This window comes from Plecotus auritus (genome assembly GCF_963455305.1).
Source record: "Plecotus auritus genome assembly, chromosome: 4".
In the NCBI taxonomy this organism is placed as follows: Eukaryota; Metazoa; Chordata; class Mammalia; order Chiroptera; family Vespertilionidae; genus Plecotus; species Plecotus auritus.
In genome coordinates, this window is record NC_137775.1 from 55485001 (window position 1) to 55501072 (window position 16072).

Consider the following 16072-nt stretch of genomic DNA (forward strand, 5'->3'; position numbering starts at 1 on the left):
TTGGGGGAACTTCTTTTCTTGTTAGATTAATCTATGCGTCCTACATGTGACACAAAGCACAGACTTGTCTTGAGGGGGAGTAGTTGCCGAAGCAGAGGGAGGTCAGTTGCCAATTTAGAAAGCCACAACTTCTTGAAGATTCTTGCTTGTCTTCACTCCACCTTTAAAAGTTGCTGGCTATTTTTCCAGTAGTACTGTTTGCTTGTTTTTTAAGTAAATGTATTCCAAGTGAAGTGTTTTTCATATTTCTGTACATAGCAGTTTTCTAGCCATTCATCGATAGTTCACAGCCTACCCTCTCGCCTTCATTTTTGGAACAGGTCCAGTAAAAATCAGCAACCCCAGATAGATGAGGAAATAAGTCATCATATCACATTTTGTCTTAAGCACACACCAGTCGCTCCTCAAGAACTTCGAGACCTTTGGTCCTTACTGCATCATCAGAAGGTAAAAACCAAAATTAAAAAGAAATAAACCTTTACACTATCAGCTGATTAGATTTTTCTATAACAGACTAGTTGCAGAACATTTTTTAAAATTTAATAAATCTTTATTGTTCAGATTATTACAATTGTTCCTCTTTTTTCCCCCATAGCTCCCCTCCGCTTGGTTCCCACCCCACCCTCTGCCCTTACCCCCCACCCCACTGTCGTCATCCATAGGTGTACGATTTTTGTCCAGAAGAACATTTTATTTAATCTCAAAACTACGTGTTTCTTACCTGAGTTAACTTCAAGGGGGAGAATTTTTAATGTTCTTTTGCAATAATTACCTGGGTATTTCTCAGCTCTAATCACAGAATCATCCTATTCCATTTTCCAGTTAAAAGAGGATAAAGTATTTGCTTATTTTTATTTGGTTTCTCAAAAATACATTGTGAGATGGGTTTTACTCTTCCCCCAAGAGTAACTATTGAATGTGAAAAATGGTAAACTGTAGTTAATACAACTTCATTAGTACAATCTTAATATTTTAAATAATGTTTTATTTATCTGTTTTGCTGTTGGGAATCAATTATAATTGTTTGATTTATTTTACTTATATTTTTTCATGCAACCTTACAAAGCAGATCTTTTTTTAGTTTTTGTTTGTTTTTAATCCTCATCTGAGGATATGTTTTTCATTGATTCTAGAGAGAGAAGAAGGGAAGGAGAGAGAGAGAAACATTGATGTGAGAAACATCAATTGGTTGCTTTATATACATGCCCCCACCAGGGATTAAACCCGCAACCTGGGTATGTGCCCTGATTGGAAATTGAACCTGCGACACTTTGGTACATAGATGACCATCTAACCACTGAGCAACACTGGCCAATGCTCTTCTTAGTTTTATAAATTACTAGGGGCCCAGGGCACGAATTTGTGCACCTTGAAAGGAACTGTGGGCTGCGAGGCTGCAGTAGGCACAGGGGCAGGTCTCAGCCCATCCTCCGCACCCCTGCCTAGCCCCTCCCATGGCCCCCCGGCCCCCTTTCTGCTAGCAGCCCCGCTCCCACCGCTCCCACACACTGATGGTGCCAGCCCCACTCGCACCCACTGACAGCAGGGAGCGATTGGGGCCAGCACCAGCAGTGGGTGTGAGTGGGGCCATCACTGACAGCGGGTGCGAGTGGCAGCTACTGCCCCGATACCCCTCAGGAGCAGGGGGAGGTGGAGAAGCCCTCAGGGGTGATCAGGGCCAGCAGCCGCCACTTGCACCTGCTGATGGCGCCAAGTGATCGGGACCGGCACTGGGCACCGGCTGCGGGTGCGAGCTGCGGCTCCAGTGCCAACTGCAGGTGTGAGTGGGGCTGGCAGATTGGAGAGGGTGCAAGCTGGGCTAAGGGACACACCCCACCCGTGCATGGAATTCCGATAGTATAATCAGGGTAGCCCTGGCCGGTATGGATCAGTGGTTAGAGCATTGGCCCGTGCACTAAAGTGTCAAGGGTCAAGGACATTTACCTGGGTTGCGGGTTCAGTGTGTGAGGCAACTGATAGATGTTTCTCCCTCACATCAGTGTTTCTCTCTCTCCCTTTTTTTCTCTCAGTCAGTTAAAAAACATATCCACAAGTGAGAATTAAAAAATATATAATCAGGATAAGTGACTTTACCAGGATCACCAGGATGGCAGAAAATTAGGAATAACAGGATCAATATCTTTAAACCCATATTAATTTTAAATGGATCTTATTAGATAGAGGCCATATAACTTGATTTATGAAATCTTTCTCAGATATTCACTTATCTAATTATTCTTTATCTCTAGGAGTCTACAGAAGAAATTATCTCTTTGTGGTCCGGCTTATTTAATTCCACATTTATGTCTTTCTGGAGCAGTACTGTGACCACAAATCCAGAGTACTGGCTCACATGGAGCCCTCTGACTGTTGCGCAGCAGAGGGAGAGGCCCAAGTCCCTTTTGGACTCCACACTGAAGGTTTGTTGGCATAAGACATAGAAATGTTTGATGATAGTGGAAAAGAGTTTGCAATAGATCTAGTAATAAATAGTTATTGCTAGCATAAAGCAGTGACTAAGTAATTGTAGTACTTTTTTTCTACAGGATATTGATAAGTGTACCTTCAAAGAAGATAATTCTGTTTTAAATGATTTGGGAAGTTCTGAATTAAAGAAAAAAAGGTTCCTTAAAAAAGTATTTTATCTCTTTTCTACTCAAATTATTCTTTTTACTAATTACAAAACATTTAAACAATACATACATGTGTTCACGTGTGTGTATATGCATGTATAGTAGAATTCAGTAGAAATAATCACTCTTAGCTCTGTATATTTTTTGTTAAATATGTTTTTATTGATTTTAGAGAGAGAGAGGGAGAGAGAAACATCAGTTGGCTGTCTCCTGCACACCCCCTGTCAGGGATCAAACCTGCAACCCAGGGCATGTGCCTGAGAATCAAACCTGGGTTTTTTCGTGCATGGGACAATGCTCAACCAACTGAGCTACACCATCCAGGGCTTTGCTCTGTATCTTGTTTACCTATATATATATATTTTTTTTTTTAAATTTCTTTATTAATTAAGGTGTTACATATGTGTCCTTCTTCCCGCATTACCCCCCCCCTTCATCCCCCCGACTCATGCCCTCACCCTCCTGTTGTCTGTGTCCATTGGTTAGGCCCATATGCATGCATATAAGTACTTTGGTTGATCTCTCCCCGTTACCCCCACCCTCCCCTACCTTCCCTCCAAGGTTTGATGGTCTGATCGATGTTTCTCTGTTTCTGGAACTGTTTTTGTTCATCAGTTTATGTTCATTATATTTCACAAATGAGTGAGATCATGTGATACTTACCTTTCTCTGACTGGCTTATTTCACTTATCATAATGCTCTCCAGTTCCATCCATGTTGTTGCAAATGGTAGGAATTCCTTCTTTTTTAGTGTGGCGTAGTATTCCATTGTGTAGATGTAGCACAGACTTTTAATCCACTCATCTGCTGATGGGCACTTAGGCTGTTTACAAATCTTAGCTATGGTAAATTGTGCTGCTATGAACATAGGGGTACATATATCCTTTCTGATTGATGTTTCTAGCTTATTGGGATATATTCCTAGAAGTGGGATCACTGGGTCAAATGGGAGTTCCATTTTTAGTTTTTTGAGGAAACTCCATACTGTTCTCCACAGTGGCTGCACCAACCTGCATTCCCACCAGCAGTGCACCAGGGTTCCTTTTTCTCCGCAACCTCGTCAACATTGGACATTTATTGATCTGTTGATGATAGCCATTCTGACAGGTGTGAGATGGTGTACCACATTGTTGTTTTGATTTGCATCTCTCGGATAATTAGTAACTTTGAGCATGTTTTCATATGCTTCTCTTGGCCTTCCTTCTGTCTTCTTTCGAAAAGTTTCTGTTTAGGTCCCTTGCCCACTTCTTGATTGGATTGTTCATCTTCCTTTTGTTGAGTTGTATGAGTTCCCTGTAAATGTTGGCGATTAAACCCTTATCAGTGATAACATTCGCAAATATGCTTTCCCATACAGTGGGCTTTCTTGCTGTTTTGTTGATGGTTTCTTTTGCTGTGCAAAAGTTTTTTATTTTGATGTAGTCCCATTTGTTTATTTTCTCTTTATTTTCCATTGCCCTAGGAGCAGTATCAGTGAAGAAGTTCCTTCGGCATATGTCTGAGATTTTGCTGCCTGTGGATTCCTCTAGTATTTATATGGTTTCCCGTCTTATGTTTAAGTCCTTTATCCATTTTGAGTTTATTTTTGTGTATGGTGTAAGTTGGTGGTCTAGTTTCATTTTTTTGCATGTATCCGTCCAATTTTCCCAACACCATTTATTGAAGAGACTATCTTGACTCCATTTTATGTTCATGCCTCCTTTGTCAAATGTTAATTGGGCATGGTGGTTTGGGTCAATTTCTGGGTTCTCTATTCTATTCCATTTATCTATATGTCTGTTCTTGTGCCAGTACCAGACAGTTTTGAGAACAGTGGCTTTGTAATACAGCTTAATATCTGGTATTGAGATCCCACCAACTTTGTTCTTCTTACTCAGGATTGCTGTGGCTATTCGGGGTCTTTTTTTATTCCAGATGAATTTTTGGAGAGTTCGTTCTAGGTCGCTCAAATATGCCATTGGTATTTTAATGGGGATTGCATTGAATCTATAGATTGCTTTGGGTAGAATGGACTTTTTGATGATGTTGATTCTACCAATCCATGAACACGGTATGTTCTTCCATCTGTTCATATCTTCCTCTATCTCTTTTTCCAGTGTCCTGTAGTTTTTTGCATATAGGTCTTTTACCTCTTTAGTTAAGTTTATTCCTAGGTATCTTAATTTTTTTGGTGTGATGGCAAATGGGATTGCTTTTTTAGTCTCTCTGTAAGTTCACTATTGGTGTATAGATATGCCATAGATTTCTTGGCGTTGATTTTGTATCCTGCTACGTTGCCGAATTCATTTATTAAGTCTAATAATTTTTTGATGGAGTCTTTAGGGTTTTCCATGTACAGTATCATGTCGTCTGCGAATAAGGACAGTTTTACTTCTTCTTCTCCAATTTGGATGCCTTTTATTCCTTCTTTTTGTCTGATCACAATGGCTAGTACTTCCAGTACTATGTCGAACAGGAGTGGTGAGAGAGGGCATCCCTGTCTTGTTCCTGTTCTTAGGGGAAATGGTTTTAGTTTTTGTCCATTGAGTGTGATGCTGGCTGTGGGTTTATCATATATAGCTTTTATTATGTTGAGGTATGATCCTTCTATTCCCACCTTGCTGAGAGTTTTTATGATGAAAGGGTGTTGGATTTTGTCAAATGCTTTTTCTGCATCAATTGATATGACTATATGATTTTTATTTCTCAATTTGCTTATGTGATGTATCACGTTTATTGGTTTGCGCATATTGTACCATCCTTGCATCCCTGGTATAAATCCTGCTTGGTCATGGTGTATGATCTTTCTGATGTACTGCTGGATCTGATTTGCTAGGATTTTGGCATCTATGTTCATGAGGGATATTGGCCTGTAATTATCTTTCACTGTGTTGTCTTTATCTGGTTTTGGTATTAGGGTGATGCTGGCTTCATAGAAGGAGCTTGGAAGTGTTCCTTCTTCTTGAATTTTCTGGAATAGTCTGAGGAGGATAGGTTTTAGTTCTTCCTTGAATGTTTGGTAAAACTCTCCTGTGAAGCCCTCTGGGTCTGGGCTTTTGTTTGCTGGAAGCTTTTTGATGACTGCTTCAATTTCTTCCATAGTTATTGGCCTAGTGAGAGTTTTAGAATCTTCCTGATTGAGTTTTGGAAGGTTGTATTTTTCTAGGAATATGTCCATTTCCTCCAGGTTGTCTAGTTTGTTGGAATAGAGTAGCTCATAATATTTTTTAACAATCCTTTGTATTTCTGTGGGGTCTTTTATTTTGCCTCTCTTATTTCTGTTTTGTTTATTTGAGTCCTCTCTCTTTGCTTCTTGGTGAGCCTGGCTAGAGGTTCATCAATCTTGTTTATTTTTTCAAAGAACCAGCTTTTGGTTTCATTGAACTTTTGTATTGTTGTTGTTTTTTTGGTCTCTATGTCATTTATTTCTGCTCTAATCTTTATTATCTCCTCCCTTCTCCTCACTCTGGGCTTTTTTTGTTGCTCTCTTTCTAATTCTTTGAGTTGTAGCATTAGATGATTTACTACCATTTTTTCTTGTTTTTTTTTTTTTGATGTAGGCCTATAGAGCTATAAACTTCCCTCTCAGGACTGCTTTAATTGTGTCCCATAGGTTTTGGATTGTTGTGTTTTTATTGTCATTAGTTTCCAGAATGTTTTTAATTTCTTCTTTGATCTCATTGGTAACCCAATCAATATTTAATAACATGCTATTCAGCTTCCAAGTGTTTGAGTGTTTTGGATTGTTTTTATTGTACTTTATTTCTAATATTATGCCATTGTGTTCTGAAAAGATGCTTGGTATGATTTCAATCTTCTTGAATTTGGGGAGACTTTGCTTGTGACCCAGTATGTGGTCTATTTTTGAAAATGTCCCATGAGAAGAACATATATTCCGCAGCTTTGGGGTGACATGTTCTGAAGATGTCAATTAAGTCCATCTGATCTAGTGAGTCATTTAGGATTGTTGTTTCTTTGATGATTTTTTGTCTAGAGGATTTACCCAGTGCTGTCAGTGGTGTATTAAAGTCCCCTACTATGATTGTATTGTTGTCTATCTCTCTCTTGATATCTTCCAGGAGATTTTTTATGTATTTGGGTGCTCTTGCATTGGGTGCATAAATGTTTACCAGGGTTATATCCTCTTGTTGTATCGATCCCTTTAGTATTATGAAGTGGCCTTTCTTATCTCTTGTTATGGCCTTCACTTTGAGGTCTATTTTGTCAGATATAAGTATTGCTACCCCAGCTTTTTTTTTCATTTCCATTTGCCTGAAAGATATTTTTCCATCCCTTCACTTTCAGTCTGTGTGAGTCCCTTGTTCTGAGGTAGGTCTCTTGTAGACAGCATATATATGGGTCATGTTTTTTTATCCATTCAGCCACTCGATGTTTTTTGATTGGAGCATTTAGTCTGTTTACATTTAAAGTTATTATTGAAAGGTACTTGTTTGTAGCCATTTTTATTTTTTGAGGCTGTGTTCTTTCTTACCTTTTTGTTTCTTCTTTTTACAGCATTCCCTTTAGCATTTTTTGCATTACTGGTTTGGTAGTGATAAACTCCCTTAGCCTTTTTTTGTCTGTGATGCTCCTGATTTCCCCTTCAATTTTTATTGATAGTCTTGCTGGATAGAGTATTCTTGGATTGAGTCCCTTGCTTTGCATCACTGTATATCTCCTTCCATTCCCTTCTAGCTTGATGTGTTTCTGTTGAGAAATCATTTGATAATCTTATGGGGGATCCTTTGTAGGTAACTTTCTGTCTCTCTCTTGCAGCCTTCAAGATTCTCTCTTTGTCAATAACATTTGCCATTGTAATGATGGCGTGTCTTGGTATGGGTCTTTTGGGATTCATCTTGCTTGGGACTCTTTGTACTTGAGTAACTTTTTTCTTCCCCATATCAGGGAAGTTTCCTGTCATTATTTCTTCAAATAAATTTTCTAATCCTTGCTACTCTTCTTGTCCTTCTGGCAGCCCTATTATACATATGTTATTTCGTTTTGCATCCCAAAGCTCTCTTAGGCTCTCCTCCTGCTTTTTAATTTTTTTCTCTAGTTGCTTTTCAGATTGGGCTTGTTTCTGTACCTGATCTTCTAACTCGCTGATTCGGTCCTCTGCTTCTTCTAGTCTACTGTTGGAGCCTTCCATGGTGTTTTTGATTTTAGCTATATCATTTTTCATTTCTTCCTGATTTTTGCATAGGTTGTTGATTTTTTTTGTCCATCCGGTGTATGAACTGTATGACCATTACTCTGAATTCTTTTTCTGTCATGTTGCATGCTTCCATTTCACTTATTTCCTTACTTGGCAATTCCTCCTTTTCTTTCCTCTGGGGATTGCTTCGTTGTCTCCCCATTCTGACTATCACAAAAAGGTTCAGATGTCGAGTTGCGGGGCCCTGGACCATGTGCAGTGGGAGTTTTGCACCCCCAAGTGTCACTGAAGAGCTCTGATACCAAGATATGCGGTTGCTGTGGGTTGGTGGGAACCACGCTCGCCCTGGGTCAGAGTCACAGGCGCTTAGTGTGGCCTCGTGTGTGCACACCTAGAATCAGGGACCCTGCCTGCACCACATTGAAACAGAGAACCCACTGGCATGTGCCAAAAATCAAAGTCCCCTATTGCGTGTCAGGAGTCAGAGGCTCCCTGTGTCCATGCTGAGAATCGAGTAACAGAGTCTCTGTTTCTTGGTGCTACCTCACACTGAGAATCAGGTCCCTGTGTGCACATGCGCCAAGAATTGGAGCCACTGGCTCTTAGTGTGAATGTACTGGGAATCAGGGATCTTAGGCGCACGTAATGGGGAATGGAGTCTTGTCACTGCTGGTCAATGCTGCCTCTTGTGTGGAGATTCAGGGTCCCCGATCTGCCCGGGAGACCGGGTTGCTCAGTCGCACTGTGTTGGCAGGAGGTCCACTTCTGCCCTGCGGCAAACAGCCTTCTGTGTGCGCTTGCCCTGAGTCAAAGTCAGGTGGCTCTGCCCCTTAGTGTGAGTGTGGGGTCTGGTCATGTGGGTGTGCACTGTGGAAAACAAACTCCCTGTGTCCATGTACCTAGGCTCAAATTCAGCGCTGCCTTCCTGTGTGGGCACAAACTCCCTGAGACCGCACATCCAGGTTCAAATTCACTTCATCCTCTCTGCTAAGGTGCAGGGTCTGGTCATGGGAAACAAATTCCCTGGGTTTGCACCCCCAGGCTCAAGTTCAGCGCTGTCTCCCTGCCCTGCGTGGGCGCAGATCTGGTCACAGAAGACCACCTCCCTAGGGATGAGCGGTTAGGCTCGAATTCCCCTCAGTCTCCCTGCCTGGGCGCAGAGATGAGTCGCGGGAAACGAATTCCCCGAGTTTGCAAGTCCGGGGTCAAGTTCAGTGCTGTCTCCCTGCCCTGCGTGGGCGTGGGATCTGGTTGCAGAAGACCACCTCCATAGGGATGAGCAGCTAGGCTCGAATTCCGCTCAGTCTCCCTTCCTGGTCGCGGAGACTAGTTGCGGGAAACAAACTTCCCATGTCTGACACCAGGGCTCAAAATCAGGCAGAGTCGACACTGCTTTGTGTGTGCAGAAAGCCTTATTGTGCAGCTGGGGTCTGATCATTTCTGTGTCGCTGCCGCAGGGGCGGCGGGGGAGGGGGATTGGCTTTGTGACTCACAGAAATCTGCTGCCGGGTGCCTGGAGTCCTGTTGTCCCTGGGTCTGCAGCTGTGGTGGCAGGTCTTCTACCAGAGCGGCTGTAGGGTCCTGGTTTGCTTCCGAGACCAGACTGGGTGGTGGCGAGGCTAGGATCCTAGTCTCAAGCTGTTCTGTTCTTCAAGACAGTGTGGTCTCTGTGCCGCCGGTGTCCTCCCAGAGTGTTTGTGGTGGCAGCGGGGTTTTGCCGTCTAAGACTGCCCAGATTGGCAGCCCCCTGGAAGAACTGCAGGGTCTAACTGTCCCTATTTCACTCACACACACACCCACACAAGTCCACACACACCTCTATTGCTCCCTCACTCTCTCACACACTCTCCCTCCCTACCTTCCTGCCGGTCGCCATCTTGCCTCCCCTGTTTACCTATATTTTTTATATTAAGTATATACGTGAACAAAAATAAGATCATTTTTTGTTAACATAATGGAAACCTGTACCTGTCATTATGGAAACCTGTACCTGTCATTCCAGCTTCTTCTTATTAATTTAAATTCTTTATTGTTGAAAGTATTACATATGTCTCCTTTATTCTTCCATTGACCTCTCCCGCCCGCTTCTGCCCCCCAGCACATGCCCTCACCCCCCTACGGTGTGTGTCCATTGGTTATGTTTACATGCATGCATGCAAATCCTTTGGTTGATCTCCTCCGCCCCCACCCCCTTCCCTACCTTCCCTTTGAGGTTTGTTGGTCTTTTTGATGCTTCTGTGTCTATTTTTGTTCATTAGTTTATGTTGTTCCAGCTTATTCTTTTTAAGGTATCCCATCCTTCAAATGTGCTAGAATTTATTTAATCACAGGTTTTGAGGTTTCTTGTCTGTATTGCCTCCCTTTCCTGTAATAAGCATACTGTATCAATTTTCCTTGCATAGTTTTTGTCCCTTTGAGTATTTCTGTGGATATAAGAACTGGAATTTAACCCTTGATTAAAGTATGCATAGTTAAAGAAATTCATAGCTATTGCCATAATGTCACTTAGGTGGTTTTTGTTATACTTTTTAAACATTCTAGGAGCCAGTAAAAAGGGAGATCACGAAGCTCTGGACAACCACAGAAGGACTTGGGACTAGAGCACAGTTTCCTTTATTATATACATCAGGGCCTGTTTCTCCATCACATTGCCACACTGGTGTTATCAACATTTAAATTAGACAGTTTTTAAAATCTCATTTTAATCCATAATCCCTTGATTATTTTTTGAGATTGAACATGATTGTGTACGTATATTGATCATTCATATTCATTGCCCATTTTGTTTAAAAAATTGGGTTCGTCATTTTATTATTGGATATCTCTTTTTTTAAAAAAATATTTTTATTGATTTCAGAGAGAAAGGGAGATGGAGAGAGAGAGAAACGTTCATAGATCAGCTGCCTCCTGCACACCCCACACTGGGGATGGAGCCCACAACCTAGGCATGTACCCTAATGGGGATCAAACATGACCTGGTTCATAGATTGCTGTTCAACCACTGAGCCATGCCAGTTGGGCTGGATATCTCTTTACATATGGTTATTAAACCTTTTCCTAACAATGTTTGGAAATGTATTTCTGTTGTTTTCTTGTCTCTCAAGTTTTTAATGTCTTATTTTTATATGTTTTTATTCATTTTTTAGCGATAGAGGAAGGGAGAGGGCTCGAGAGAGACATCGATGAGAGAGAAACATCATTGATCAGCTACTGCCTACTCGCCCCCTACTGGAAATTGAGCCCACAACCTGGGCATGTGCCCTGACCTGGAATCGAACTGTGACCTCTAGGTTCCTAGGTTGATGCTTAACTACTGAGCCATGCCGACTGGGCTTAATGTCTTCTTTTTAAATATGCTTACCCCTTTCTGCTTTCTGGCTTTGGTGCCATGTTTTTTATTTATTCATTTTTTATTTTGTCATTATTTTTAAATTAAATTTATTCGGGTAACATTGATTAATAAAATTGTATAGGTTTCAAGTGTACAATTCTGTGATTCATCATCTGTATATGGCAGGTGTCATGCTTTTTAAAAAAAGTCTTCCTTCACTATACCTAGAATTAAAAAACTACTCGCCCATAATTTCTTTTGTATTTTTGTTTTGTATTTAAATCAAGTTTATCTGGATATCTTGTTTTTTGAGGTAGACTTACAAATTTTTTATTTTTTGCAAACAGCATATGTGAATGCTGTATAACAGCACCATTTTTGACTAATTAATCCTTTCACATTTGAAATGCCACCTCAATTATATATTTTATTTTCTCATAAATGTTCAAGAATTTACTTTTGGAGTCTTTTCTGTTCTGTTGCTCTATCAAAATTGATTTTTTTATTGAAAAATATCTCTCAAAGCTCTTAGGTGATAAACATTATGGGTCCCCGAGAGTTGTGTAGAATTTCCTATTACATGTGTTTGACCAGCTTTGCTGTGGACAGCTACTTCCGTGTCCCAGATGAACAGTCCAAAGAGCACAGCTTGGCAAACTTTGTCCCTGACTCTTAAATTTGTCTTCTAGTTCTTGTCTCTGCCTCTGAATCTCACCTTTCTGCAGTGTGTTCCAAGCTGTACTGCAAGAATGGCCTTCCTAATGTCCAGGATTGAGGAGTTTTCCTCGCAATACTGATGCACTCATTGCTCCTCCTTCCTGGAGAATAGAGTCTACATAAGGCCTGCTAACACCTGATACCATTTAGTCCTCCTGGTCCTAGCAACCTGAACCTCTTGTCCTTACTCTTTTTCTTTCCTCTAAGGTGCCAGTACTACTTGCTGAAATCTTATTAATTAATTTCTAAAGTGACTTAACTCTATCCATTAGGGCCCCGGCAGTCTCAGTAGAGCCATGTTCTCCAAGTGTTGCTTCGAAGTCTTGACCAGCAGCTACAGAGCAAGTTCCTGGGATGTGAGCGGCCTCCCCATCCTATCCTCCTCACATGTCACCCTGGGAGAGTGGGTTGAAAGAGCCCAGCAGCTCCGGGACATCAGCTCAGTGCTTTGGACCAACATGGCTGTCCCTTCAGTAGCAGAGTTCAGGTATTCCCTCCCCCTAGGCAGGCTGTAAAGCTCCTTTTGTTTCTCCTGAGTATACAGCAGGGACCTCAGTCAGAAATTGCTTCTCTGGTGGCCAGTTCTGATAGGTGAAGGCCAGGGTGTTTTCTGGCTGGATCAGCACGTTTTCAGCCCATCACAGGCTACTGTGAACTGGCCAGCTGCTCAGTCAATTTAAGCATGTCATGATCAAGAGAGTAATGCTTAGAAAACTGTAGATTACATGAAAACTCACCTAGTATTGGAGTGTAGTCTTTCATGTCATTGTGTGAGAAAGAAATGCTGTTTGATGCAATGCAAACACTTAAGTGCTTCCTTATCCCCTCAGACGCACGGATTCCCGGCTCCAGGGGCTGGTGCTGTGCCGGCACCTGGCAGGCCTGGCTGAACTGCTCCCCGAAACCCTACGGCAGGAGTACATGCACAACTGCGAGCAGCTGCTGCGTGGGGACAGCCAGGCTTTTCAGCACGTGGGCCAGACTCTTGGGGACATGGCCGGGCAGGAGGTGCTGCCCAAAGACCTGTTGTGCCTCTTGCTTACCTCCCTACGCCTCTTGTTCGGGGAGGGGGAGGGTAAGCGGGACCTACCTGAGCCAGCCCGGCGTGGGAGCCTCTGGGTGAGCCTCGGGCTGCTCCAGATTCAGACGTGGCTTCCCCAGGCACGCTTCGACCCCGCAGTGAAGAGGGAATACAAGCTCAGATACGCCAAGGAAGAGGTATGGAGACAAGAATTGGGGCATGGGCTCCATCCTGACAGGCTAGATTTACTTAGTGTGTTAACCCTCTTACTCCTTTTTGGGTGCACAGACCATTAAAGGGGCAATTTTGCATAAGATGCCCTGTGACTTCCCAGGATTGTGTTGTAAAGACTGCTTTTTCCCTCTGGGAGTTCCTCTGAGTGGGATCAGGCCCTGGGAGAGGGGCCCTTCCTAAGGTGCTGCTGTGTCTGGCAACAGGCTGCAGTGGGCAGAGGGCACGACAGCAGAACACCTGAGGCGCTGCCAGAGAAGTGCTGGTGGCCCTCACTGTCCACACGCCCTGTCCTGGAACTAGTTTTGGATGTTTGATTTGGAAAGTACTTCAGACAGAGTATAATATTCTACGGGTTTTGAACTTTTATTCGGTATTGAAAAGTCCAGAATCAAGTACATTCAGATCTTATGGGTACCCTTTCTATTTGAACCAAACCAGCAACTGCCTACATGAAGATAGTGAGATACTAGTTCTGTATTTTGAAGGAAAATTATGTTAATTGGGGTGAAGGCTAAGTTGCTATAGCAGAGTCCCAGAAGTTCAGTGTTGAAAATAAGATTGTTTCTTTCACCTAATTACTTGAGGGACCTACCTGAGCCAGCCCTCGGGTCATTCAGGAGCCCAGGTTCTCTTTGTCCAGTGCTCTACCCTCCCCCAGGGCATTGTCCTCTCGGGCAAGGTCTTAGCTGGGCATAGCAGACCAGCTTCTCCCTTTCAATTAGTTATACCAGCTGCAGTGCGAGTGGAAGACCCGAAACCTCTCGTCCCAGCTACAGACTGGAAGAGACCTGGAAGATGAAGTCATTATCAATTACTCTCATCCTCATATCAGGTAACACAGCAGAGTGGTTATTTGTGTTGGAGATTATAGTCTCTCCTTTTAAAAAAAGCATTTTGAGGTTGACCTTTGTAATGTAATCATAGTGTTAGCAGAGGTGATGATACACATCTCTGAACCACATTAGCAATTAGATCCCAAAGCCGTGGTTATAGTCAGGAAAAGTTATGCTCTATGAAAGGTGGGGCCGGATTCACATGGGGCCAAGAGGGTTGAAACCAGAACTTATTCTCAACATGGAAGAAGTTGGGTGTGATGAGGTCCACTGTGTGGATCTGTTGCCTTAGGAAATACTGTATGGTGAAGTGGGTTCTGAGTTCCTCTTAGAACTGCATTTGCCCTTTGACTTTGGACTTTGAGTAGGCCACTTGATACCTTTAAGCTTCAGTATCCTTATCTGTAAAAGAAGGATAATAGTACTCACTTCAGTGAATTGTGATGAGATATGCATCTAAATTGCTTAGTTAACATGATGTGTGGCACATAGTAACTGCTCTGTATATTATTCATTTTTATTATAATTGTTAATATCATCATCATATTATTCCTTAGTAGCGGAAATGTCTTCATTCTATTTTCCTGCCAGCTCAGTCTAGATTTCTTGCTCTTCTTTTTATATTATTTTGCCTTTAGGTTGCTTTACCAAAGAATTGATCAGCTGGAGAAGTTAATATGCAGCCTGTCGAAGAAGCAGGCCTTCAGACCCCAGCTGCCTGCCTATGAGTCCCTGGTGCAGGAGATCCACCACTACATCTCCAGCATCGCCAAGGCCCCGGCCGTTCAGGATCTGCTCACACGGCTCCTGCAGGCCCTGCAGATGGATGGGCTTCGGTCTGCCCAGGTGGCCCAGAACCTTCTGAAGGAGGAAGCCTCCTGGCAGCAGTCGCACCACCAGTTCAGGAGGCGGCTGGCCGAGGAGTATGCCCTATATCCAGACTCCATGACCCCACTGCAGGCATCCATCTTGCAGATGCAGCATGGCATGAGGCTGGTGGCATCCGAGGTCCACTCCTCACTCCATAGCAGTGTGGTCTGTGCAGACAGGCTGGACACTCTGGTCGCATCCCTGTTGGCTTTCCCGTCGGTGAGCCCCACCTTCCCCACTTACTATGCTCATGCAGATGCTTTGTGCTCAGTCAAGTCAGAGGAGGTTCTGCGAGGCCTTGGGAAGTTGACCCTCAAGCGCTCGGGAGGAAAGGAGCTGGAAGGCAAGAGCCAGAGACCCTGCCCTACCCGAGAACAGCTACTGCTGAACGCCCTTCTTTACCTGCGCTCCCATGTGCTGTGCAAGGGAGAGCTGGACCAGAGGGCCCTGCAGCTCTTCAGACACGTGTGCCAGGTAAGCCTGTCCCAGTGGGGGCCTGCCCCGACCTCTCCTCCTCAAGGGGTGCTGGGAGCACAAGTGGGGGCGCCTGCAGGATATTAGCAGTGTCAGTGTACATAGAGACTGTGATTACTGAGGGGGGTCTACTGTTGTTTCTTTCATTTCCTATTTAACAGTGAGGCTTGGGGGCCTTTGTTCCTCAGTTTTTAAGAGATTTAAAAAAAAATAGTGATATTAGCCCTTTATCTGTGTTACACACTGCAAAGAGTTTGTTGGTTTTCTTTTGACTTTATGGTAGTTTTTGTCATATAATTTTTTATTACTATGAATAAAATAACATCTGTTTTTTCCCTTACCAACAAAAGCAACTTGTTCTCATTTCAGACAGTTAAAATAGTATAAATATTAGCAAAAATTATTAGAATTTACCAAACTCTGTTAACATGTTGGTGTATCCCATTCTAGGCTTGCTTATTTGTGTCTATGCATATGTATGTCTATGACATTCTAATTTTATTTTAAGTCATTCGTCCCAGTGGTTTACAGTTTTTGTTTAGTAATAGAACCTTTTTAAAAATAAAAATCTTAAACACAGTGACCCAATATTTAACTGATAAAAATGTACTCTGGTTGAAAACAATTCCATCCCCTCCGTGGTCCCTGAGATCAGTCCTTTAATCACTAGAGTACTACAAACCAATAATAAAGTCCATTCTGTTTTATGACTTGCTTTAAAAAACCTAATAGCATTTTGTTATTATTTTCCCCATAATTATGGTATTCTTTACCTGCATCATATTCAGCTGCTGCCTAGTTTTCCATTGTGTGAGTATGATATAA

The 16072-nt window shown here is 42.6% G+C and overlaps 1 protein-coding gene across 3 annotated transcripts in view; it reads left to right on the plus strand.

Annotated features, from left to right (window-relative positions):
• MDN1 (midasin AAA ATPase 1) overlaps positions 1–16072 on the plus strand; it is a 163912-nt gene that overhangs the window by 98842 nt on the left and 48998 nt on the right. For 2 of the 3 annotated variants that reach the window (XM_080666284.1, XM_080666285.1), the window contains exons 58-63: positions 321–447; positions 2250–2420; positions 12088–12302; positions 12646–13033; positions 13793–13902; positions 14542–15247. In XM_080666284.1, the coding sequence (XP_080522410.1) occupies positions 321–447; positions 2250–2420; positions 12088–12302; positions 12646–13033; positions 13793–13902; positions 14542–15247 (1717 nt within the window). The remainder of the gene's footprint in view (positions 1–320; positions 448–2249; positions 2421–12087; positions 12303–12645; positions 13034–13792; positions 13903–14541; positions 15248–16072) is intronic. The other variant, XM_080666286.1, reaches the window with a different exon arrangement.